At 39.5% G+C, this 26,744-nt stretch overlaps 2 protein-coding genes across 3 annotated transcripts; one reads left to right on the top strand and one right to left on the bottom strand.

The window, feature by feature from the left end:
- The first annotated feature begins 7,017 nt into the window (after positions 1-7,017).
- On the top strand, positions 7,018-21,178 carry hif1an (hypoxia inducible factor 1 subunit alpha inhibitor). The gene is made up of 8 exons (XM_080869595.1): positions 7,018-7,409; positions 11,377-11,627; positions 12,581-12,729; positions 12,816-12,961; positions 15,512-15,618; positions 18,547-18,610; positions 18,694-18,804; positions 19,118-21,178. The coding sequence occupies exons 1-8, from the start codon at positions 7,230-7,232 to the stop codon at positions 19,172-19,174; spliced, it is 1,065 nt and encodes a 354-aa protein (XP_080725721.1). The 5' UTR covers positions 7,018-7,229; the 3' UTR covers positions 19,175-21,178.
- Positions 21,179-21,295: 117 nt separating this feature from the next.
- On the bottom strand, positions 21,296-25,928 carry cuedc2 (CUE domain containing 2). Of its 2 annotated transcripts, none has more exons than XM_080869597.1 (9): positions 25,807-25,913; positions 24,991-25,073; positions 24,761-24,904; positions 24,569-24,630; positions 24,340-24,470; positions 24,058-24,225; positions 23,908-23,972; positions 23,763-23,823; positions 21,296-23,680 (listed from the first exon to the last, which is right to left on the bottom strand). In XM_080869597.1, the coding sequence occupies exons 2-9, from the start codon at positions 25,062-25,064 to the stop codon at positions 23,534-23,536; spliced, it is 852 nt and encodes a 283-aa protein (XP_080725723.1). In that variant the 5' UTR covers positions 25,065-25,073; positions 25,807-25,913; the 3' UTR covers positions 21,296-23,533. The 2 variants fall into 2 exon arrangements, with proteins under 2 accessions (XP_080725723.1, XP_080725722.1); XM_080869596.1 differs by having other exon boundaries at positions 21,297-23,680; positions 24,991-25,076; positions 25,807-25,928.
- Positions 25,929-26,744: the final 816 nt, after the last annotated feature.

Genomic DNA, 26,744 nt, shown 5'->3' with positions numbered 1-26,744 from the left:
AGCATTTTCTAGTTTTGCTTTATTGTTAGTTTTCTTTGTGGTTTGTTTACTATTAAAATGCCATAAAAGAATAATAAATCCGTCAACCCTGTCTATCATTCAGCCTGGAGAAAGTACTCATCCTTCTTTAACACACTCTTTGTGACAGTAATACCCTGCCGTTTGGAGTAAACACAGCATTACGCTTCACATTCCTCCCACTGGGGTTCGGATACCAACAAGAATAGAAAATTTTCCAGCATACTCTTCCTTCCATCACGCCTTTCTCAATTTCGCCTCAACAAATACCTCCCATTCTCTCCCTCATCATGGTAATCCTCAAAGAGCCCCCTAACTCCTGAGCGCTTGGAAGTTTCTTCACTGTTTAATACTAGTTTAATTAACTTTGTCCAGACAGAGTAGGACCATGGGGGTGGAGGGCATGAGGCAAGTTGCCCTTAAAAATCATCCCGCCTCTAATTTTGTATGCTAATCTCCTTTTTCACGCCGCACCTCCTTAGGAGTGGGGGAAAGAAGTGTTGGGAAAACTTTGGGCTAGCTGTGCAAGGCTTCCTGTGGCTGTTTTATTTCTGGGCCCACCTATTTGGATCCTTTCACTCCTCTAGGGCCTGCCTTTGCTCGATTTAACAATGAATGCAGAGCTAATCAGCTCTCTCGGAAATGCACCACTGTCGAGGAAGGTAATCCCTTCTTCTCCACTCTCAATGGGCTGTCGCCTTCTAAAGGACTTTGGGAAAAGGCTTTGCACAGATTCACACTGTTCGCTCAAAAGAAGTTAGTTCAAGTATTGTGCCCAAACAAGTGGGTTTTATAAACACATGCTTGCCAGGATACTCACCCCACCTGCGAGTAAGAAGTGCCAGGTTCAGGCAAACTAGCACATGGCAGCCAAAGCTGAAACCCTTCAGACAAGAAGAGACATGAAAGGGGAGATTAGAGTCCCTATTGAGACGGGGGCATTCATTTCTGCACCTTCCTCCTTTTACTCAATGAAGTGTCAAGGAAACACCTTGTTGACATCTTATTTACCAAATAATGATTATAATCAAAACTCCTCTCTCCTCTGATGACCCCCGTGGGCTGGTCAGATCGCTCCGACTGGCATGCAGCAAAACCCTCGCACGAACAAAAGCCCCGCGGCTCTGCAGTCCTGCAAATTTGTTGTGTTAGGGAGTACAACAGAGGCACAAAATGTTCATTCACTGCATTCAAAGGTAATGCAGAAATATAATTAGGACAAGCGTTTTGGATTAAACCTAACAAAGCCACTTTAGACTCAGTGTGCACAATGCAGTGATTCTCATTTGTGCTTTCCTCTCCATGCTGCCATCCAGTAATTCGCCATCAGCAGTCGTTTGCTGCCCACTTACACCCGCGTGTGAAAAAGCACCCCAGAGAGTGAGGAAAGCATGCTGGCACAACAATTGGTTAACGTGTGGGAAAGCTGAACATGAAAAACACATTTTAACCTCCTAGGACCTGGCGTCCACATATGTGGACATCACATTTTGGGTTGTCTAGACCAAAATACTAAATTTTGCTCTACAAGGGCCTGATATCCACTTACAAGGACATTATACTGTTATATCAGAATTTAAAGCAAATGTCCTCATATGTGGATCTCATTTTTCTCAGAAACAAAAATAAGTAAAAATTGGTTAAAAGAAATCACATACAGTGGGGCAAAAAAGTATTTAGTCAGCCACCGATTGTGCAAGTTCCCCCACTTAAAATGATGACAGAGGTCAGTAATTTGCACCAGAGGTACACTTCAACTGTGAGAGACAGAATGTGAAAAAAAAATCCATGAATTCACATGGTAGGAGTTGTAAAGAATTTATTCGTAAATTAGGGTGGAAAATAAGTATTTGGTCACCTCAAACAAGGAAAATCTCTGGCTCTCACAGACCTGTAACGTCTTCTGTAAGAAGGTTTTCTGTCCCCCACTCGTTACCTGTATGAATGGCACCTGTTTGAACTCATCATCTGTATAAAAGACACCTGTCCACAGCCTCAAACAGTCAGACTCCAAACTCCGCCATGGCCAAGACCAAAGAGCTTTCGAAGGACACCAGGAAAAGTATTGTAGACCTGCACCAGACTGGGAAGAGTGAATCTACAATAGGCAAGCAGCTTGGTGTGAAAAAATCAACTGTGGGAGCAATCATCAGAAAATGGAAGACATACAAGACCACTGATAATCTCCCTCGATCTGGAGCTCCACGCAAGATGTCATCCCGTGGGGTCAAAATGATCATGAGAACGGTGAGCAAAGATCCCAGAACCACACGGGGGGACCTGGTGAATGACCTGCAGAGAGCTGGGACCAAAGTAACAAAGGTCACCATCAGTAACACACTACAACGGCAGGGAATCAAATCCCACAGTGCCAGACGTGTTCCGCTGCTGAAGCCAGTGCATGTCCAGGCCCGTCTGAAGTTTGCCAGAGAGCACATGGATGATACAGCAGAGGATTGGGAGAATGTCATGTGGTCAGATGAAACCAAAGTAGAACTTTTTGGTATAAACTCAACTCGTCGTGTTTGGAGGAAGACGAATACTGAGTTGCATCCCAAGAACACCATACCTACTGTGAAGCATGGGGGTGGAAACATCATGCTATGGGGCTGTTTTTCTGCCAAGGGGACAGGACGACTGATCCGTGTTAAGCACAGAATGAATGGGGCCATGTATCGTGAGATTTTGAGCCAAAACCTCCTTCCATCAGTGAGAACTTTGAAGATGAAACGAGGCTGGGTCTTCCAACACGACAATGATCCAAAACACACCGCCCGGGCAACAAAGGAGTGGCTCCATAAGAAGCATTTGAAAGTCCTGGAGTGGCCTAGCCAGTCTCCAGACCTCAACCCCATAGAAAATCTGTGGCGGGAGTTGAAAGTCCGTGTTGCTCGGCGACAGCCCCAAAACATCACTGCTCTCGAGAAGATCTGCATGGAGGAATGGGCCAAAATACCAGCTACTGTGTGTGCAAACCTGGTAAAGACCTATAGTAAACGTTTGACCTCTGTTATTGCCAACAAAGGTTATGTTACAAAGTATTGAGTTGTATTTTTGTTATTGACCAAATACTTATTTTCCACCCTGATTTACGAATAAATTCTTTACAAATCCTACCATGTGGATTCATGGATTTTTTTTTTTCACATTCTGTCTCTCACAGTTGAAGTGTACCTCTGGTGCAAATTACTGACCTCTGTCATCATTTTAGGTGGGGGAACTTGCACAATCGGTGGCTGACTAAATACTTTTTTGCCCCACTGTAATTCTTTGTTTTTACATTCATCAGGTCCCAATCAACCCAAATAGCAAAGAGAAACTAAAAGTGCGTGCCATGAAAGAGTTCGGGTCTTAGGAGGTTAAAGTTGAGCAGTTTGACACATCTGTGAAATTATTCTCCTGTTCACTGAATGAGATCTAAAATCAGGGGCTGGACTATAAGATCAGCTGAGAAGATTCACAAGGACAGAGAACATTAATGCTCACTCTAACTCTAAATCGTTGCTTTACTATAATTTTTTTATTACTATTAAATACCTTCAATATATTTGGACTACAATAAAGAAAAAAGCTGGCAGACAGACATAAAGTTTGATGCAAACACCAGCATTTTCCTCAAATGCGCTACCACACACCCTGATGAACTGAAGAGAGCTGACCTGAATTAACCAAATATTATCACGGATGTGTGAAACAGCGCAAAGTGTTCGTCGCTGAGCCGGGCACACAGTTTCCCACCACGCAGAGGTGACACGACCTCTGACCGAGCGGTCTTAACTTCCGTCTCTCGGGCCGGCCCTGCCATTTTCGATCTGCGGTAACACATGAGCCTGAGGTGACAGGGAAGCAGGTTACACCACCACCACACGGGAACTGTGGGATCTGTTTTAAAGCAGCTGCTTACTTTCACAGTTTAAATAATTAATCTGAACTTCTGAACCAAAACAGCGAGATGCATAATGTATAAAAGATTTTTTTTCTTTTAATCTGTACAGTAGCGTCGGTATTAAAACCTAATTTTAAGACTTTGAGCTTTTGATGTGGAGTATTTTTGTTTGCAAACAATTAAAGTTGGGAAAATGACTCATAATGCCTCAGAGAATCCTCAGCTTATAGGATTTATGGCTTAGGGGTTTTAGACCTGCAACACCTAGAGGGGAGAGGGTCAGCATGAAAGCCAACACAGATGAGTACAGATGAGTTTTACTTCCACTATGCGCTCTACTCTGCTTTATAAAACTCAATGAATGCCAAAATTTGTTGCAACTTTTGGAAGTGCTATAGATATGAACAGCTTCTATTCGTCAGTAGAGATCCACTGTAACACAGAGTGATTGCTTTGTCAGCTGTTTGGGGAAAAGACAGCAGTGGTAGATTTGCTGGTATTGGTCAGCAGGATGGAGCAACAAGTTTCTTGTGACTCACCAGGCTGTTTGATCTCCTGGCTGTGAGTAACTACGGGAAAAATAAAGCATCAGAGGGATCCGCTCAGCTCACTGATCTCCACAACAAACAACACTAAGCATGGGAACATAAATACTGAATCAGGAGAAAACACATAAAGGAAGTGCATTTGCATTATTGAACTAAAATTATGTGTAGCATTAAAAGCAGTTGTTATTTAAATAACAGAACAAGGCAGCATCGGCTAATCAGCCTGCTGAGCATGGCATAGTGTGTGAGTACCTAAATATTAGAGTAAAAAAAGACTCATGTTTCAGATCATCACTGATTAACTTTCATGAAACTTTTAATATGCAGTGCTTTGTTAAGACCAGTACTGTTGTAAGCAGTTGGTCTTTTTCCTGAAATAAGAGCCACACTATCAAAATACTACATCTTCCTTTATCTGAAGCAGAAAGTTTGACTTATATAGGTGGCTCATCTGGGGTACTGTGTGGTGTTACTGGGACACATAATCAAATTAAATTAGTATTCAAAGTATGAGTCTTGAATTCAGAATATTACAGGAAAAATATTAATTATTATTATAATCTGAAGAGTATCCCCGCCACTATGGCTGAGAAATTAAAGCACTGAAGGGGAAATGCAATATTTCCCCCTGACATCTTATGGAGTAGAAGTACTTTAACATGGAACTACTCAACAAAAGTATTTAAAAGAGTATTTTGGTACAATACATGCTTTTTGGTTTACAGTTTCAATCCTCACGTGGAGCTTTTTAACACGTTTGTTTAATGTAAAATTCCCTTCACGGAGTTTCTAACTTCATCAGTTTTGTTATTTTTTCTTACATATTTTATATAGAAGCTACTGTCAGTTGCTCCCTTATTCACACAGGGGTCACCACAGTAGATAGGGCCACATATTTGCTTTTGCAGGATCTGTGCCTCCTCCCACAGTTGAACCAGGGATCTTTGGTTTCACAAACAAATGTACATACTACTACACAATAAAGCCGCTGCCATCCTTTCTTTCTGGTCCTAATTTATTGTATTTCATGTATTTAATGTGTGTGTGATTGATCTTATTTTATATCATTTTATGATTATGGTGGCATTAAATAACACGCCAATAAATGTCATTCTGTCCCTAAAGTAAGAGTTTGTGTTTCTCTACATTATTTTCAGGATGTCTTGTCATATTAAGACAGGTTTCAGTCTACTATACCAAACCACTGTGAGGTAGGTGAGGGGGGAGTCTGTCTTTTAAAACTTGCAAATATTATTATTTAACATTACATAGTTACACATTCACTGGACATTTTGTTAGGTACCCTTTTTAACTGCTTATTAATGCAAATGTCTACTCAGTCAATCACCTGGCAACAACTCAGTGCATTTAGACATGTAGGATATGGTCTAGCTAACCTGCCTAACTCAAACTATGCATCAAAATGGGAAAGAAAGACAATTTAAGTGACTTTGAACATGACGATATTTGGAAGATAGGGCCAACCTTTGGCACAAACAACATTGAACAGTTCAGGCTTTCAGCCGTGGTGTAACGGGGTGAGGGACATTTTTTGGTACACTTTGGGCTCCTCCTTAGTAGTTCCTCTGCGCATCATTTAAAGACCAAACACCACACCACCTTATGAGCAGTGTGTACCCATCTTATGATGGCTGCTACCAGCAGGATCATGTGCTATGCCTTAAATCTCAAATTATCTCAAACTGGTTTCTTAAACACAACAAGGAGTTCATTGTACTCAAAAGGCCTCCATAGTCATTAGATCTCAATCCAATAGAGCACCTCTGGGATGCAGTGGAGTGGAGTGGAGTGCACCATGGATGTGCAGTCTATAGATCTGCAGCAACTCTGTCTCTATATTGGACATGATAGCAACTGACTGAATGCATGGCATGAAAAATTAAGGGAGTTCTGAAGGCAAAAAAGGGTCCAATCTAGTACTAATAGGGTGTATTTAATAAAGTGGATGGTGGAGGTATATTTACACTGATTGAGGGTTATGGTACTTTAACTATGGGGGTCAATGCCAACTCAGCCCCATCGTTTGCCCTGCCATTGTATAGAACAATATAATTGATGTCCATTATATTAAACTATTCTAATTGTCACTGTGAATTAAAAGTCCTGTTAAAATTACACTAGCGTTTCCTGTATTGAAAACCATGCAATATCGGATTTATGCAATAAAATTTTGCATAACAGAGGAATAAAGTGAAGCACTTAAATAAAATATTCATATTACATGTAGGCTGAGCTCTAATTAGGACATATTTTTTCAGAAGTAACAACATTATGTTAACAAAGTCTTCCAGCTTGTATCTGCACACTAGATGATATAAGTGTGACTTTTAACCTATCACTGATGGGCTCGTTGCCTCTTTGCTATCGACTTTCTGCACAACTGTGAAAAAAGTAAGTGCGACTGCTCCCCCTTGTGGTGAAAGGAAATAGATGCAATAGTAGCATTTAGTCAGCCACAACGCTAGGAGTCGCTGTCCGATATTCTGAGCATCACATTATCAGACCAGAGTATATATGAGTTGGTTTCGTTTGTTTTCTAGCTGTCAACAAACAGTTGCACGGAGCGGAGCTGTGTGCTCTCTGTGGGACTGCGCACATTTTCTTGTACCGATTAATAATTGTGAATGGAAAAGCTTGTAAGAGAGTGCCGTTGCTGACTGTGTAGCCTAGCGGGATATCGTTAGCAGCGAAAACCGGTGTATGGTTGTTTTATTCAGGGGAAGACTGAGGCGGCTAATCAGCGCTTGTCGACGACCATGGCAGCGGCGACCGTGGTGGAAGCTGACCCGGCGACGAGCGAAGGTGGTGCCGCTTTCTCTGGCGTCCAGAGCCGGGGTTGGGATGAATCCCAGCTCCGAAAGTATTCTTTCCCCACCAAGCCCATTCCCAGGCTGTCTCACACGGACCCGAGAGCAGAAATGCTAATAAACAATGAGGTAAAATTGCTAAGTTAGCTTATGGGAACTTCTAAGATTCGCTAAAATTGCACCCCGTGTTTTTACAGAAACCAAAAAAGTACCGCTGCAGCACAAACATTTTAGTAACAGCTTCATCTAAGAAATATCAGTCTTCAGGTTATCTACCAACGCGGTGACAGTGAAAGATCGCGAACAATCTTAGAGTTTTGTTTAGTGTCCAAGGACACATCCTGGACAGATTTAGCCTTGTTTTTATCACAACACTACATCAGCTCAGTGTGGTCAACATAAATCTGTATGATGCATTTAAATTTAGTACAGAGACTTTAATTTTCAAGCTCAAATTCTCAGAGTTCCAGCTTGCCATGTAAGAATTTGGCACTGTAAATGGGTTTTCGTGACAGCACATTACACCCAAAGCAAGATGCTTTCTTTTTCTTCCACATTTGGACGCAAACGTATTAATATAAGCAGATCCGGTATCTGTAATTTGTGACTTTGCAGAGCTGTTTGGGGTGATCATCATTGTGGTCTACACACAGAAGTGTTTATAAGAATCAGCGTTTCTGTGGTGTCTTATCTGATATAGGTTTTTCACCTCTCCCCAACTTCTTGATGAAACAGCTGTAGGTTAATTCCAACCATAACAAATGGAAGTGAAATGCATGCCTCGTCTGCTTAAGGTTGAGGCTGTAATAATTTCTATCTTGAGCAGGCAAACAATATCATAATACGTCCACTGTCTTTTATTGCTCTTATTCTTTGTTTAATTTAGCTGGAGCCTTTTACCAAGAGACCTCTCTAGACAATAGTTACCCGTTACAGGAGTTTACTGATGGGCCACTGACCAATCATGTATAGGTGCATGGCTTCTATGCAGGCCATTGCATTTAAAAAGAAGTGACACCTAAGTCACTCCCCATAGAAAACTCTAATCACTTCAGTGTTGTCTCACAAGAATTTAATGTGGAATATAGAGCTATAAAGGTACTGTTAACCATATTAACTTTCCTCATTTAAGATATGGTATGCGTTATAAAACTTTATGGAGTAGGTGTATGTGCCCAACAAAAGCATATTGCAAAATGGCACATTAATAGAGCTGACACGTTCTCTGTTTGTAATCAGAATTGGTTTGCACAGAAGTAGATGTGTCATCTTACTAATACTTCTCCAAATAAACCAGCTTCCTGCTCTGCTTTTTATTATTCTTCTGCACACTAATCCATGACAGTTTTCAGCTCTTGAGACATGTTTATCTAAGAATAGTAACAGAACACGGATAGTAATATTGTCAAGCTTACTCACGTTTCACACTTCATTTTTATTACCATATATGGAACAAGGGAAGTGAAAATTTCTTACACATTTTCACACCTTTTCTTACACATTGTGCTCTTCCAACTTCCTCAAAACTGGTGCAGTTATCTGTATTTGGGCTTCAAGATCTCTACTTTGCAAATTGTGCAACAGTTAAAAAATAGTAATATGTATGATGGTGTAGAATATTTAGCAAAGGCAGGTTAGGGTGGGGAAATGCACTCAGAGATAATCAAATGAGTATAATTGCCCCCGTTTATTCATTATCATAGGCATCTTTTACACTGGAATTTGTTTATTTGGTGTTGTCATATTGGAGAGACTGCTTTTAACAGCTGCAGCCATTCTGATTCAACCATTAATACATGAGTGAAAAAAAAGACACATTGAGGGGTATGTGTAATGTAGATCACAGGTTGTGCTAGGAGTGACCCCTGTAGCTACCAAACACGGCTTCAAATGTGACATGTCAATTGTGTCGCCTTATTAGCTGTTTAATGTTAATAATAACATCCATATTAAAACTACCGACTCTCTTTCCCAGCAGTATTAAGGCAGAGTGGAAAATAATGAGATATATTTAACTATTTTAAAACGACGCACATAAAGCGCGGGCGTAAAAACTAAAGAAAAAAAAAGATGTATTTGAAGTAAATGGCAGTTTCCCCCCTTATTTGCTTCCACCTGCCATCTTAATTTAAACACAGACCATAACTAAAGTGTCTATATTTCAAAACGTTACAGTTAGTTGACGGCGTCGAGGATTTACAGCATCATTTCAAGCCTTTGCCACCGAAAATTCTCCCAGTTGTCCGGTGAAAGTGAAACCGAGAACCAGTACAGTGCACAACGTACGAGACACGCGGGCGGCGGGGGCGCGCGCAGCGGTGTACGTTCAGTTAGTCACGTAGGCCTCGTAGCTCAGAGTGTGCTGCCATATACTCCCCGTGCAGCCCGCTGCAAGCTGCTGGGATATATTTATTTTAATGGCATTCAGAGCAGTTATTAAACAAATATTTTGGGAGATTTTATGAACAATAATGCGACAAAATCAACATGGTGATACACGCAGCAACAGTTAATGTTTATTTTTTATGTGTAATTAATAATTTAATTAATTATTATTATTATTTTTACTTAAAAGCTTGAAAAGTCGCCCTTGAAAGACACTTCAGCAGTCTTTTTGCATTCCTCTTAATTTATGCAGCATAGTTATGTGCTGGTCATAAAGGTGAGAAATGTAAAGTAAAACTTTACATTTTTATCCTACCATTGTACACTCGCTGTCCACTATATTAGGTATGCCTGGTAGTACTGGGTTGGATTTCTAATGGCAAAAAGAACACTGTAATCAAAGATTTACACTTATTAGTGTATAATTACATATTCTAACAGATTGATGCATTTTAACAGCCTAGAATTAGTCCATAAAAAAACAGACAGGGCACAGATTCGCAAAAGCCACCAAGTTGTCTGTCTTCAATACAGTAGTTGTTTGACTATTTAACAGTTTTACATGTATATTTTCATTATGTCTCTGTTTTCCCTCTTTTCCACTCATCCTCTTCCTTCTCACCCCACGTTTCATCTCCTGAACTGAAGTCAGACCTTTGAAATATGAAAAAATGCAAAACATGCTTGTGAACTTCACTGATCCATCAACTCATATTGGACTCCTTTCACAAAATTTGACGTTGTCATTCAGAGTAAATAGATGTGGAAAATTGGCATATTGACAGATAAGGTAAACAGTGGACTGACAGCCTGCACTAATTGCAGACGAACAGTGGCCAGCTGTTTTTGTTTTGGGTTTTTTTGACCTATGATGGCCATTGCAGCTAGGATTAGGCGCTTGAATTGGGTGGAGTAGAAAAACAGAAATCACTTGACTGTAATCTGCAATCTACTGAAGTCTAGTTGTGAGATTTTTCCACGCTGCCATAAAGAATTAAAAGTAGTAGTAGATTCAGCAAGTTGCTGGAACCATTTGGCAGATTTTTGTCCATATTGACATGCTGTTATCACGCAGTTGGTGCAGAATTTTTGGAGTCCCGCCCATGATACAAATCTCCCATTTCACTATAATGGTGATGGTCATCTATTGCATCGAGAGCTGGTGAATAGGGGGGGCATTTGAATGCAGTAAACATTGTTATGTTCAAGAAACCTGTTTAAGATAATTTGCGCTTTGTGACATAGCATGTTAACCTGCTGGAAGCAGCCATCAGAAGAAGATACTGTGGTCATAAAGGGGTGGACATGGTCAGCAACAATGCTCAGGTAGGCTGTGGTGTTTAAATAATGCTCAGTTAGTCTCAGGGGGTCCAAAGTGTGCCAAGAAAATATCCTCCACATCGTTTCACCACCACCAGGAGCGTGAATGGTTGATACAAGGCGAAATGGACATGGTCCATGTTCCATTCTGGTCTTCTCTTGCTGTATCCCATCTTCAAGGTTTGATGTGTTTTGTATTCAGAGATGCTCTTATGCATTGGGCGTGATGAGTGGTGATGAGTTACTTTTTCCTCCTATCAGACTGAAGTATTCTGACCGGTCTCCATAAACAATGCCATGTTCAAAGTCACTTACGTCACCTTTCAATTGCGTGAAATAAAGTTAGATTTTTCTGTTGTGTTGAAATGCTTTTTATTATTTTTTTTTTCAGGAACCGGTGGTTTTGACAGACACAAACCTCGTGTACCCAGCTCTCAAATGGGATATCGCATACCTCAAGGACAACATTGGAAACGGAGAGTTCTCTGTTTACATTTCAGGAAACCACAAATTCCTTTACTACGATGAGAAAAAAATGTGCAACTTTGAGAACTTTGTCCCGAAGTCTCAGCGAATGGAAATGAAGTTTAACGAATTTGTGGATCAAATGCACGAAACGGAGGAAAGGGGAGGAGATGAAAGGTAGGATGAAATGATATTTTAGTCGAAGCGGTGTGTTTGTTATATAGGCGTATCGACAGGGGTGCACATAAGTGGTCCGCAGGTGCGCATGTGCTGTCAAAATAAAAGACACGCACCAGCTAAGAAGTTGCTACGCGCGTTTGCGTACAAAGGTACTGTTTTTGTCCACTACAGTGGGATTTTCATGGCATATTCTGCACCCCATCTCTGTGTTTTCATCATTTGTTTGAAACCAGCTCGCCTCCTGCAACCACTTTTCCGAGAATACGTGCTTCTTTTGCGGTTCGGACTCCTGATATTTCTTTGGAGGTGGAGGAACACCAAAGTAATTGCTTAAAGGAGCTTGCTTCTTCGACATCTTTAAGAGTTCTAAACAAATGTCTGTCCTCCTCCACAAAATCTTATGTACGCAAACGCGCGTTACAACTTCTTATCTGGTGCGCGTCTTTTATTTTGACAGCGCATGCGCACCTGCGGACCACTTAAGTGCACCCCTAAGTATAGAAATATGGTGCACGAGGGCCTCATTGAATGTCAGGGACAAGATGTGTTTGTGCTGCAGGTGTACTTAACAGGGAAGGGTTTTTACACTCACAGCGTAATGCAGCAGAGGAAAGCGGTGGCCATGACTAAGCATTTCCACCAGAGAACCATGGGAGAAGCTTATTCCTGTGACCTGACTTGGCCTGGCAGCACACACACAGACAGATCATTTACTAAAGAGAGCTGACTGTTGACTTGCCGACACGCAAAGCGGCTTTTACCTATTTGGATTTAAACTAGCCACTTCCTTAAATGCTAAATTTCTCTTTGTGGTGTAAAGGAGATGTAGTCAGCTGAAACAGGAGCTGGTAAACAAGTTGTCATTGTACACTATAATGCCAGTGTATTTTATACCACTTTTGTCTCAGGCTCATACATTTTGCATGTGCCCTTTTCTCGTGCATTTCAAGGGTATATCTGCAGCAGACGCTGAACGACACAGTAGGAAAGAAGATCGTTGTTGACTTTCTTGGTTTCAACTGGAACTGGATCAACAAGCAGCAAGCCAAGAGAAGCTGGGGACAGCTGACATCCAACCTCCTGCTCATTGGCATGGAGGGTGAGGCTCTGGCAGCAGAAAGAAAATAAGTTCAAAGTTATTTTTGTCACCCCTGCGTTACATTTTCTGTTAATCTGTCACCGCAGGCAATGTGACGCCAGCGCATTATGACGAGCAGCAGAATTTCTTTGCACAGATTAAAGGCCATAAGAGATGCATCCTCTTCCCGCCAGACCAGTTTGAATGTCTCTATCCATACCCTGTTCATCACCCCTGTGACAGACAGAGCCAAGTAAGTTGTACTGTAGGTGCAGAAATTTGGTCAAATGATTAAAGAATAAGATGAATAGATTGATTCTTGTATAGCGCTTTTCTACTCCACTGGAGTCTATACAACATGCTGGGTTCACCCATACACAGTTATCTATACTTTCTAACTGTCATTCATACACATTCATACTCCGATGGATGCATCGGAGAGCAAGTCGGGGTTAGTATCTTGCCCAAGGATATTTGGCATGCAAACTGGGGGAGCCAGGGATCGAAGCACCAGCCTTCCAATCAGCAGTTGACATGCTCTACCTCCTGAGCTACAGCCACCCCGAAAGTTGCTAAATTTCTTTAAACGTTCAGCAAGATGACACTGTTATTTCCATTTTTTAAATTTTTAAATTTTTTGCAGTTTTAAAATAACAAAAAAAGGAAAGGATCACTCTCTGCTTAATGACACCCTCTTTGCCAAAGCCATACAGATGTTTTTTTTTCTTTCCTCTTTCTACTCAGTCTCAATTCTTGTTTGGCAAGTTTTCACCAATTTATCCTGCAAGATGTGTAGTTGTGTTATTCTCTTGTATGGGTCTTGTATGCTCTTCTCCTTTGAGGTTTATAAATATATTGTTGATGTTCACTTTAAGGGCCTGAGGGCTGTGGTGCAACCTGTATTTTGTGTTCCTTGCTGTTATGGATTTTAAACTATCATTATGTGCTTCCAGGAGTTGGCATTTACATAAATGCGTTCTTCCCGGTTAAATGTTCCCATACTACTAGCTGCAGCACAAACCCAAAGTGTGTTTGAGCTGCTCCATTCAGGAGGGGTTCATGTTATTAAGCCAGGCTGCTTATTGGTGTCAGTTTTATTTCAACAATATCAGTTTGGATTTACAAATTGTGTCAGGCTTGCTTAGATGTTACTTTGCAAACTTGCAGAGGTGTTGCTGCACAGTAAGACCGTGCACCACCACTCCAGAGACTGTTAAAATGTTCTCAGTCTTTTGCAGGTCATCAGTGGCAATCCGACATGCAGTTTTCTTGCTCTTCCAGACTTGCCCTGCGGCATTTGTTTGAACTCCTTATTTGCATTACAAATTTGAAGAAACTGTTACCTTTGCTTATCCTGTGATAGCCTTCTCTTCTGTAGGCTATCAGATTTTTATTTTCACAGTGCCAGTATGTGTTTGTGCCACTCTGCGTTTTCTGTTAGAGATGAAATGATGGGTTGAAAGGTGACGCTTGCCCAACATTGTATACTTACCTGTTTGACACGCACAACACACAGAAAGCTTCATATGTTTGATCTCCGGTCCAAAGCCAGCTCCATCCTGCGAAAAGGCTTTCGGCCATGCTCACGTGCAGATGCCTGCACTGTGTCCATATACGCTGCCTGGAAAAGAAAAAAGGTACACAGTCTAATAGTTCATTGGACCAATTTTAGCTTTGATGACAGCATGCGTTCATTGTGGCATCATTTTTATAAACCTGTGCAATGTCACAGCATTTATTTCCAGAGTTGCATTCATGTTTTGCCAAGCTCTTGTGTTGACAGTGGGGGAGTTGGCCCACTGCCTAATGTCTTCTCCAGCACATCCTAGAGATTCTCAGTGGGGTTAAGGTCTCGACTCGGGTGGCCAGTCCATGTGTGAAAATGTCTCATGCTCCCTGAACCACTCTTTCGCAATTTGAGCCCAATTAATCTTGGAAGCTCAGGAAAAAAAGCCTTTGATTAAAAAAACCTGGTCGTTCAGTTTATACACCTCACTTTTTAAATTGTAATTCTCTTAAACCTCAACCTGACCAACCGAAGCAACCCCAGATCATAATGCTTTCTCTATAAAACTTTTTTTAAAACCACATTTCTAACTCAAAGATGATTGTTGAGTTGTTAAGTGATTTTCTGTGCTTGATTCAGGAGAGTAACTTGACCCTTCAGTAACAGAATATTATCTTCGCCACAACCACAGGATGTGTCTAGCTGCAGAGTTGTTTTAGAGATGAGAAGCTGCTCACTGCGTCAGCTAGGCTTAAATAATCTCTTGCTAGCTGAAACACATTAACAACACATTTAGTGGAATTTAGTAACATAATTATTCAAATGTGTCACACCAGGCAGTTGCATAGACGGCACATGAAAACTGGATAAGGTTTTAGTAATATTTTTATTTTTTAATTAGTTATGATTATAAAGAAGCCTTAGCTCCATTGCATTAAGGGTTAGGGTTCTATTTCATTTGCACTTTGCTCCTTTCCTTTTTTTATACTGTAAAAACTGTGAAATACAAAAATAATACAACATTGCATAATATATTGAAAAGAATATTTCATCTTTAACTTTCTAATATAATTATTTTTCACATTTTGATGAGTGAAACCAAACTTTTGTGTGCTGGATGTAGCAATACACCCAAGTTTGATTCCAATGACGTCATTAATGTGATAACATTAGATTTGTTTTATTAATTTACCTTAATAACTTTAATCTGCACCTTTTTAAATGTGTTTTATATTTCATGAAGACAGATGAGTAATATGTTCCTGTTTCTTATATAATTTATTTATTCATTTATAGGTTGATTTTGATAATCCAGACCATGAGAAGTTTCCAAATTTTAAAAATGTTGTTGGCTATGAGGCTGTCGTGGGCCCCGGAGACGTGCTCTACATCCCAATGTACTGGTAAGAATAATATCTCTGTGATCTTTCTATCAATCTTATGTGTGCAAACATTTCTTGGAAGCCCTGTCAGCTGTTGTGTTTTCATGCTCTCGGCATGGCTTTGTTTTATTTAAGCACTTAGCAGGCTGTTGCAGGATTATCCATCAGTCGTTTGGTTTAGGTTGGCCTCATTAATTAGCCCAGAAAAAGCAAGCGTGACATTAATGTGTCATGTGATGGAGTTCTCTGAGTCGCACTTTCACATCCATGTGAGGAGGAAGTGTGCGTTGTATTCCGCCTCTGTCATTTAAGAGGTTTTAAAACATGATCTTTTCCTTTTTTAGTGTAAAAGTAGTGTCTTGTGTCACTTTGTCACTCAGTACATGTCTGCTCATCGTATTATGCCTTGCTATTTTAGCTAATGTAGCCAAAGGACAAATGAGCTTGTGCCATGGGGAGGAGTCAGTTGTCTGTCCATCTGTCCACGATTCACAATCCACTACTCCGCTTTGAGCATTAGTCAGATTTTGGTGAAATTTGTGCACAGTGAACAAACCCTTTGGTCCCTTTTTTTTAATGAGCATTTTTCCATTTTCTCCATCATAAACTTCATGTGCACTCCTTAGTTTAACCAAATTCTTGCTCCTGATGTACATTTTTCAGTTTAAACCATTTAGCAAGGTTGTTGACATGAGTCTCTGTGTTGACGAGTGATGTCATGACTTGCTGTATGTGTTGCATAGCACTTGATTTCCTTCAGATCAGGGGTGTCAAAAATCATTTTACGTCATGTGTCACATAAAGCTCAGTTTCATCTTAAATGGGGTGGACCAGTAAAGATGTTGCCCAATATCTCGTATAAAGAAATACACCTCAAAATTGTTACTTTGAGTGTGAAGAAGGTTACCTGCGTATTTAATGCCAAATGTGTCTTAAGAAAAGTACAATTTCATCAATATATCTGTTTGTCAACATAATGCTGTGGTAAATCAAATGAACCGGTCAGCAGGGCTTGTACTGTAAAGAAATGAAAGACGGTTCCATTATTTACTTTGTAAAATCATTGGAAAAAAACCCCCCAAATCCTATTGTAAATGGTTTTAAAATGAATACTAACAATAAAAAAGTAAAATTTTCTTGCAGTTGGTGTTTATCTGTTGAGCTACTTGGTGTATGGCAGATTATAGGTTATTACAGGTTATGTCTTGGTATAGACTAAAACTAATGAAAATGCAGTTAAAGGCTCAAAAGTTTTGGCCTCCTCCTTTAAAATACCACCTTTTCCAAAAGCATCCTGTGGGCTGGATTGGATCCTTTGGTGGGTTACCTCTGGCCCACGTGTCGTACGCTTGAAACCCCTCCTGTACATGGATTATGATCTTACTGGTCTTGATCATGGAGGACGTGGTCATTAAGAAGGCAGCGTAGAGGTCTTCTTGCCACCATTATGCATTAAGCGCTACATAGCACTGAAACTGCGCTTTTAAAAGTTCTTAATGATCTTTTATTAATTGCTGACTCTAATAACTCTGCCATTTTTGTGCTTTTAGATATAAGTGTGGCATTTGATACAGTAGATCGTGGGATTCTCTTATCAAGACTGGAGAGCTGTGTGGGTATTAAAGGAACTGCACTTGAATGCTTCAGATCCTATTTAATTGATAGAAGTTTTTCTGTCAGGTTTGGTGGCTCTTCATCCACATCCACTTACCTTACATGTGGGGTTCCTGAGGGATCTATCCTGGGCCCAGTACTCTTTTTCCCTTTACTTGCTCCCATTAGGCTCTATTTTCAGGAAACACGGAATCTCATTTCACTGTTATGCAGATGATTTTCAAATTGACTTTCCTCTTAAAAATAATTCTACGGACTCTCTAAAAGTGTTGCTAGACTGCCTCGATGACATTAAATCATGGTTTGCATTAAATTTTTTGAATGTAAACGACCAAAAAACTGAGATTGTACTATTTGCAGTGCTTGCAAAGAATCTCGGAGTGTTCTTTGATAGCAGCTTTTCATTTGAGAAACAAATAAATTCTGTTGTAAAAGCCAGCTTCTTCTAGCTCAGGGCACTTGCAAAAACTAAGAACATTTTGTCATTTGCTGACTACATGCATTTATTTCATCCAGGCTTGACTACTTGGCTACTGTAACAGTCTTTATTTTGGTATCAGCCAGGCTCTGCTCTCTCGTCTTCAGCTAGTTCAAAATGCTGCAGCTCGACTCCTGACCGGCACACGTAAACATGACCATATTTCCCCAGTCTTGGCTCATTTACATTGGCTTCCAGTACGTTGTAGAATTGATTTTAAGATTTTATTGCTTGTTTTTAAATCTCTAAATGGATTAGCTCCATCATACCTCTCTGATCTGTTAACTAAAAATACTCCTAGTAGAACTCTCAGGTCAGCTGATAAATTACTTCTAGTTGTCCCTAGAAGCAGGCCAAAAAACAGAGGAGATCGGGCCTTTGCGATTGCTGCAACCAAACTTTGGAACAGTCTGCATCTTGAAATTAGGATCTCTCAAACACTTGACATTTTTAAAACCCGTTTGAAAACACATTTCTACGCTCTAGCTTTTAATTGTCACTGAGTTTTGTTCTGTTCTTTGTGTGTGTTTGATCTACTTTTTTACTATGTACAGCACTTTGGTCAACCTGTGTTGTTTTTAAATGTGCTTATAAATAAATTGATTGATTGATGCTAACACCAGTAATGCACAGACAACCAATGACAAGAAAACATATCACTTACTTTGTGTACTTCACACATTACAAGAAATTGGGATACTGGGGTACTACACCATTGACATTCTGTTTTATTTTCACTTAGACTGCTTGTAGTTTCTTACTTGCATTTGTAATGCTGGGATTAAGTGATGGTTAATTTTGCTCTAACACATTCAGTTCACTGGATTTAGTTGATTGTATTTTTCTTCTGTCTTCAGGTGGCATCACATTGAATCGCTGCTGAATGGTGGAGTGACAATCACTGTAAACTTCTGGTACAAAGTATGTACAGTTACTTTAAAACATGTGGTATATTGCCACCACATGTCTGTTCATGATTGCTCAGCTATTACATGTACTTCCAGGGTGCCCCCACACCTAAGAGGATAGAATACCCTCTGCGGGCTCATCAGAAAGTAGCCATCATGAGGAATATTGAAAAGATGCTGGGAGAAGCACTCGGAGATCCACATGAGGTAAAAAAAAGAAAAGAGCGGTTTCTAAAGTACTGGCAGTGTACATGACTGCACAAAGTTGCACATGAATGTCACATTGCCTGATTCTAGAACATCAAATAAGATCCACATTTAGGTCACCTGTTACATGAAATCACTGGGGCATGCTGACCCTTCCAGCAACCCAGTTACTGTGAATATTTATGGCTTACCTGATTTAGTACAGAGGAAAGATATATATGCAGTTCAGGACAATGCAGTGAGCAGAACCGTGTAGTAAGAGTACGTGATGTAGCTTATCCTAAACAAAAAAACCCTTTTTCTTTTACTGTAGGTCGGACCTTTGCTGAAAACAATGATCAAAGGGCGATACGAGCAGGATCTTAGTTAGACCCCTACCCTTAAAAACTGCTGACTAGACTGCTTTGGAAACTGTGTGCATGTGATGCTGACACTGCTGTGTGTGTAAGCACTGTCTTTGGAGCTACGCATCACTGCATGGCAATAAGCGGCCATCATGAAAACGTTGTGCTTCAGTCTTCGAGTGCCATTGTCATTGGAAAAATACAAAAGCAACAGAAGAAACATCGATCAAACATTCATGTTCTCGTTTTCTTTTGTCTATTCGTACCGATCTGTCAGAGCTGTCTCAGTTTTACAATTCAAGCTGTTGATTGTCTGAAATTGGTAGAGAAGCATTGTTATTTTAACCACTAATGAAAGAGTCAGAGGGGTATTATATGTACAGTGCACATCAGGATATTTGTCATATACATGGAGTAATACAGTTTTGGCTTGACTAGTAAATTTCATTTCATTATGTTGTAATAATCATAATCTTTATTGCAATTCAAAGACAGCTTTACAGCTGAGGTTTTTGGGAATATTTATCTGCGTTTCCTCTATGCCTACCTAAGACTTGCTTCGGATACGATCAGCAAGACTTCTCGTTTAAAAAAAGAAAAGAAAAAAAAGACATAGGCACAGATGTTAATGCAGTACAGTAATATTCAAAAAGTGTTTTTTTTTTTTTTTTTTTTGTTTTGTTTTTGTGGGGGGGTCATATATTCAGCTGAAGGAATATGTCACATTCTTTTTAGCAGTGATTTCTTTTCCTTTGTGTGTGTTATAAACTGCTCTTTGAGTTTTTACTTCAAGGCCTTTCTTTGGGATGGGCTACTCTGCACACCAGTATCAGGAGAAGTGGGTACTTGAAATGAGCTGATCAGTGCAGATTTAGTTGCAACTTTTAAGAAAGAAAATATGAAATTTTTGGAAACCTCTTAGAACAATTACACATCATGTTTTCTTGGGTTAAAGGGTGTAAAACCGGTTTAAAACAACTCACATGTTAAAATGCTATTAGTTTAGTGAACTAGCAGGAAAATGTGTGGAATGTAGCTCAGTATCAACCATTGCAGTGCAACAAAGAAGCACCACCTAGTGGTTAGGTTTGCATTTGCTTTTCAAGCTTGATGTGGACTACAGTACACTTAATCAGAATGTTATATTACATACGTCTATTTTGAAATTAAATGATTCTGTAATGTATACAAACATTTAATTCCTGGTGAAAATGCTGTATTTGCATCTGTAGATGAGAAAAATGTATTTTTACTTTCACACAAACAGGTTTGTAAGATCTTGACGCGAGAGCGACTTGAAAGATGGCTGTCATAGAAGTTTAAGCTGCTCTCTCGAGTTGTTATTAATATGTACATTAAATAAAAGGGACACCATTTGGTACACGCTGTGTGGCCACGGTATTAAAAGCGAGCACAGTGGGGTACGGTGGCTTGCGCACGTCAAAGTAGCATCCACACGAATGCTACAGTAGGAGCATGGTTTCGCAGAACAGTTTGATTAACTTAAATATCAGTGGCTTTAATATTGTGGCTGACTGGTGTCCTGTGCAGTATGTGCCAAACCAACCAGTAGATGGTATCTTCATAATGTAACTGAATAAATCAGTGAGATGAACCCTTGAAATGGAAATATACATATATTGTCAATATTTTTTCATTTCTTTCTGCTCAAGGTTCAGCCTTTAAACTCCTGATAGTAATCATCATTTGTTCTTCTCACAAATTGTGCAGTGATCAAACGTTGAGTACTAATTACTCTGTAAAAATAAGACTGTTTTGCTAGGGTAATTAATTACTGTGCGTGCCTTGTCTTAAATGGGCAGGGTATTAAATGTCACAAGATTATTTTTTTTTTTTAATTTTCCAATTTTATAGTAAAAATGCTTGTTGTCACTGGCATTAAGCTGCTTTAAAGATGAGAATGATTTTATTTGCAGAGATAGTTATGTTTTTTTTTTTTTTTCCTTTTTTATTGATGGATGCCTGTGGTTTCTTTTTTTTTTTTTAAATGTCATCTCCTTGTTCTTCTGATTAAAGTTTGTTTGTTCTTCTTCTTCTTCTTCAGAGTTGACTGATTACTGAAAGCTGTGAAATTAAATAATAAACTTAAATATTCAAATTTAGCACCTTATGTATGTACATGAATAAATAGACACAACTCATATGGTAGTCTACAAAATTAGTATTTACTATAAATTGTGCGTCAGCAGTTTCTCAGAGCGAGGAAAGCTGTTTCGGTTGTCACTATAACAGCTTCAGGGGATCCATTCCATGCTCTACAGTAACACCATCATACAGTATTTAAAGATAACATTGCTGCCGATAAGCACCAGAAACAAGACATCTTTCCAACACCCAGCTGTTACACTACACCGAGGGGAAAACTATATACCATCCATTTAGAACAAATGCTTATAGCTGGTCCAAATGGACGCAGAAAGAAACACAAAGCATATATCTAAAAGAAAACCCCATTTATCCTAATCTACAACTAACAAGAAATCAGAATCCAATCAGAGGAAAAAAAACATCCACAATCACATGCGAAGCAAACCTCACAGAACACAAACGAGATGAGAGGCGCTGTGACAAGAGAACCACTTCGGTAATATGTAAACGGACCCTGAAAGCACATGATCTATTATCACAAATACATGATTGGAGAATTTGAAAATCTAAACATCTCTATCAAAAATAAAGGTAATCCTGTTGGAATGAACTTTAAAATGAAGTCATCCAGCAGCATTTTTTACTCTGCATTAGGGGTGTGAAAGAAAGCACACACACAACTTCGTAATGTTAGAAAGAGTGCTGCAGTTGTTTGAACATGTCTTGAAAAATGAATTTATATAGCATACGGACATGTTTTCAGCTGGGTAAGGCCTGTGAAGTGTACGTCCTCCTTTATTAGGGATGAGCTGTGAATCCGTAGGTTGTCAAATCTCACTTCTGTCAGACTTCAGATCAAGTTATTGTAATGCGTTTTCTTCCCCTCTGGTTTTAAATTCAGTACTTAAACAGCTAGGTTGCAGAGTTAAAGACGCCAAGATTTTTACTGGGAGTAACCAAGATGGACAGAATTAGAAATGAGTACATCAGAGGGACAGCTCAGGTTTAGCTGTCTGGAAACAAAGAGGCAAAGCTGAGCTGGTTTGAACATGTGCAGAGGAGGTGATGAAGATGGAGCTGCCAGACAGGAGAAAGAGAGTAAGACCTGAGGCGATTCAACAATGTAGGGAGATGCAGGGGACGATAGTGTTCTGTGGCAAAACAACCAAAATACCGTAAAACTTTGCATATTAAAACATCCCTTTGCCCTAATACGTGTGTGAGAAAGTGGTTAAAGTAAACAATCAGGACTTCCTCTTATGGACTGAACAAACTGATTTAAAATTCAAGGCCTGAACAAACATATCTGCAGCACTCCTACTGGCTACAATACACAGTTAGGTGCATAATTTGTTGGACAAAGACAATTTTTGTAGTTTTGAGTGTGTACACCACAACTGAAAGACCATAGAAAAAAAAACAAAAAACTAAAGGTCACAATGGCAATTATTTACATGGGTAAGAAAAGCAATTTCATCAGCATATCCTCCATTTTCACAAACTGCAATTAATTCATCAATTTAAATACAGCAAGTTTAAAACAAGTTGTAAACCACTGATTACACAAGAACAAGGAGGAAGGACTTGACTTTACCAATAAACATCTAAGACTAATGTTTTAAATCATCACGATTATCTTATTTAAAATCCACCGTGGTGGAGTGCAGAGGCAAAACTCCAACAACAGTGTCCTTGTCCAACAAACTCTGGACCTAACTTTAAACTAAATGAAATTGGCCTCTTTGAATCAATATGTACATAAAACAGCTGATAATTCTAATGTCCAGAAGAAACTTTACAGCACCACTAAAACTTAGTTACAGAAATCAATATAGGTTCATTCACAATGTCAGTACGGCTTAAAAAGAAAAATGCATAAAAAAAAATAAAATTAATTTTTTTTAAACAAACAACCTCAATACTGTCAGAGCAACATCAGACCTGCTGAGATGGCCAAACGTAGATAGGTTAGGCTGTTACAAACACACACAAGAACGCAAGTCACAACATCCTGACTGAAATATCTGATAATAATAATAAAAAAAAAAAAAGATCTTTCAATAAAAAACTGAAACACTGTAATCCAACGTTTTAACCAAGGCATGAAAAGGTAACTTTTTTTTTTTTCCTTTTCCAAAAGAAGCTTCTGACAACACTGCAGATGTCAGCTTTTAATTGGGAAAAAACAAACAAAATGTAGGCTAAATGAAATTAATAAATTAAAAATAGTGTAAACAATACTGTCATTAGCTGCTCTTTCAGAACTGTGCTCGTCATCAATGGAATCTGTACTTTCGCGCTGGCTTGAGGTTGACATATGTCTTCTTCATGTCCTCGGTCTCGTCCTTCTTCACGAGCTGATACCGTTCTCCTTTCGTGGTTACCACCTGGTTACCGTGGTACCGAACTAGCTTCTTTGGAGCCTGTCACAACAGAGTGCACCTGGATTTAGAGGCATGAAACAGATTTGATGTGAAGAAAATAGAAGTATAAGGGGAAGCTTACATCTTTGGGAACGACGGGACGGTGTGTTTTCTTATCTTCCTCCCTGTCCACCAGCATGTACCTAGTATGATTAAGCACAGTCATAAACTCAAGAAACAAACAAATGAGGAAAGTTCTGCTGAGTCACACTAGCACTCTTACTCACTTCTCAAGGATGCTCTCTTTAAGTTTCTGGTCTGCCAGTGAGGAAATACTCTTCCCATGGTTTACCTGAGACAAGAGGATCCCATCAAAGACTGCTAAGGAAGGTAGGAGGAACACAAAACCAACGTTTCTGTGTGTATCAGAGACTCACGTTAAGAGGTGTGGGACTGAGTTGAACATCCCCTTCTATGATAAGACGAACAGCTTCCTCCATGTCTCCTTTGGCAATAGACAGGGCGCTGCGAGCCTCAGTCAGACTACACTTGGGAAACATCTCTAGTAAGTGCTGCTCCTGGGCCTCCCACTCAGACACTGGTGGCTAACACAGACACGTGAATATTTGTTAATGGATGTAACAATATCTACAGTAGGACAAAAAGACAAATGCAAATATGTAAAAAAACAATGTGCTGATGTCAGGTGAATCGATAACCTTGGCAGTGGCTCCCTCTGTCTGTGATTTAAGGCACTGCGTTTCTCTTCTTGGTGGCTCACTGGGCAGGCTGGTGAGCTTCAATGAGATCTCTTCTGTCCTTGCCTTGGGGATACCATTTTCTTCACGAGCTAAATAAAAAGGAACAAATAAATTAACATTTAGTAGAATAGTAGAGGTATCAGAATCACACTTTTAGAAACGCTGAGAAAATGAACATGTTTGCCACCTGAGGTCCGAGCAGTAGCTAGTTTTGAAGCCAGACTGAACATCATTTCACAGACTTTGACACTGCAGAATAAAAAGAAAAAAAAAACTGTTATTAAAAAAATAAATAAAAATAGAAATAACATTAAAACACATAGTACAGTTGTTATGTGGTTTTCTTAACCCATCCAGAGAAAGGAGAAAGTCTGTTTACCTGTCAATTTCTGCAAAGCCAGGTATGTAAGCTTCTAGCATCTCTGCAAAGTCCTCCACATCAAAGTTCTCCTCAACACTCTGCTGGGAACCAAGATCCTCCAGGACCCCAGTGATGTAAGACAACAGGACATCATCCAGTGTGCTGCATGGCACGGTAAGAAAGGAAGTTACTTCCAAAAGCCATAGAAAATGATTTTTCAGGCTTAAATGAGGCTGGGGGCTGCTTACCTGAGATCTGCATCAGTAATGTAAGTCTGAATAAATTCCTGCAGTGCACTGTGGATAATTTTGTGGAGGTCCATTACTTTCTCCTGCTGTGAGGTAGAATACGCACAAAAGTCAAAGTGCTGGATGATCACGTCAGTTATGTACTGAGCAGTGGCAAATGCAGACCCTTAAATAACCTAACAGCTGTCACCATTTACCAGATTTGGTACACAGTCAGCTCATGCTGAAATAAACACGTTACAAAACCAGTTGTTACAAAAGCTTGAGATCCAGCATCTCTAGCAGGCAGCGATGACTTTTATGCGGGACAGATCTCAAATGTGGTTAGCTGTGATGCAACCATAATATTACAAACTTTGAGGAAAGACTTACCATTGCAATTAGGCAGATTAATTCAGATAGTTAAGCAACAGCCTATCTATGCAGCTAACAACGCTTTAGCACAACACACACACAACTATACAATGACCTCTCTCGTGCTTTGCAGCACAGCATTAGCACTGCAGCTGTTACTTACCCGCTAATGGTTAATTACTAGCATCACGGCTTAGCTATCATAAGCTATACGATATTGTGTGTTGTTATTCACACACATATCACTCGTATTTTCTCAACATCACAAGTGTCTGTTGATCCACAAGGCTAACCTTCATCTGGGCATCTCGTTAGAGAAATAGCTGCAGGCTCTTGGAGAACTAGCGCTAGCAAAGTGGCTTCTCGTTAGCTGACAACAACTACAAGCAAGCTAACACTCAACGCTGAATGCCTAAACGAATGCTGTTACATAAGAGCGGGTTTGTATTGAAGAAAACTTACTGTGAGAGAAATTATGGAGACATGAAGCTAAAAGGTTTTCCCCAGATATATACGGGGAAGACAGGTCAGTACAGGGATTTCTATTCGTGACAACCGCAAACTTGCACGGCACGATTCAAAACATTAGCACGTCACTTCCTCTAAAAATGTTTAATCCTTAATAATGTTGGTTATATTTAATTGAAATAAAAAGGAAATCTAATGCAATTCAGACTGTTTCTTTTGAATCTGCACTGTCAAGCTTAAACACACACACAAAAAACAAAACAACCAAGAGACCATGGTAGAATAATATTTTATTTAACATATGTTTTTTAAATAGTCATATATATTCAAGGGACTATCCTGCTCCCTCTTAAAATACACAGTTACTGTGACAAAATATTGCTACAAATAACAAAGAACTACACTCACTGCAGCAACAAGATGCTGAAAATATTCCTAAGAAATTTTGGTCTATATTAAAATAATATCATCACATCATTCTTGCAGATTCGTCAGCTACATATTCATAATGGGAATCTTTTATTCCACTACATCCCTAAGTTGCTACGTTACACTGAAATCTGGTCACTGGAGGCCATTTGAGTATACTGAACTCATTGCTATGTTCAAGAATGTAGTTTGACGAATAAAACACAGCAAAATCCAGTTTGAGATGAGTTCAGCTTTGTGACATGGTGGGTTATCCTGGTTATCCAGTGTACCCATTTTATGATGGACGGTAGATAGTAAGTAGATAACTAATGGCGGAAATGCAAAAACATCAGTGTAAGACTTTCTCAGAGATATTAGTGCTAATACCTACCAGTTCAAGGTCATTGTTACCTTTTTTAAAATGTCACATTTTTTTCCTTAGTGGGTAAAATAAGTATTCAATCAGTCAATGAATGAATGAATGAATGAATGAATGAATGAATGAATCAATCAATCAATCA

This window comes from Rhamphochromis sp. 'chilingali', assembly GCF_963969265.1.
Source record: "Rhamphochromis sp. 'chilingali' genome assembly, chromosome: 20".
In the NCBI taxonomy this organism is placed as follows: domain Eukaryota; kingdom Metazoa; phylum Chordata; class Actinopteri; order Cichliformes; family Cichlidae; genus Rhamphochromis; species Rhamphochromis sp. 'chilingali'.
The sequence above is the reverse complement of the archived record's forward strand: the minus strand, read 5'-3'. Positions and strand labels throughout refer to the sequence as shown.

Bases quoted from the DNA above. Each gene is read 5' to 3' on its own strand.
- cuedc2 (XM_080869596.1), bottom strand. From the start codon at position 25,064: ATGGACCTCCACAAAATTATCCACAGTGCACTGCAGGAATTTATTCAG. The intron at 24,631-24,760 runs GTAAACAGACTT...TTTATTCTGCAG, and splicing joins GGCTTTGCAGAAATTGACAG to TGTCAAAGTCTGTGAAATGA. The intron at 23,824-23,907 runs GTGAGTAAGAGT...TAATCATACTAG, and splicing joins AAAGAGAGCATCCTTGAGAA to GTACATGCTGGTGGACAGGG.
- hif1an (XM_080869595.1), top strand. From the start codon at position 7,230: ATGGCAGCGGCGACCGTGGTGGAAGCTGACCCGGCGACGAGCGAAGGT. The intron at 11,628-12,580 runs GTAGGATGAAAT...GTGCATTTCAAG, and splicing joins GAAAGGGGAGGAGATGAAAG to GGTATATCTGCAGCAGACGC. The intron at 15,619-18,546 runs GTAAGAATAATA...TTCTGTCTTCAG, and splicing joins CTCTACATCCCAATGTACTG to GTGGCATCACATTGAATCGC.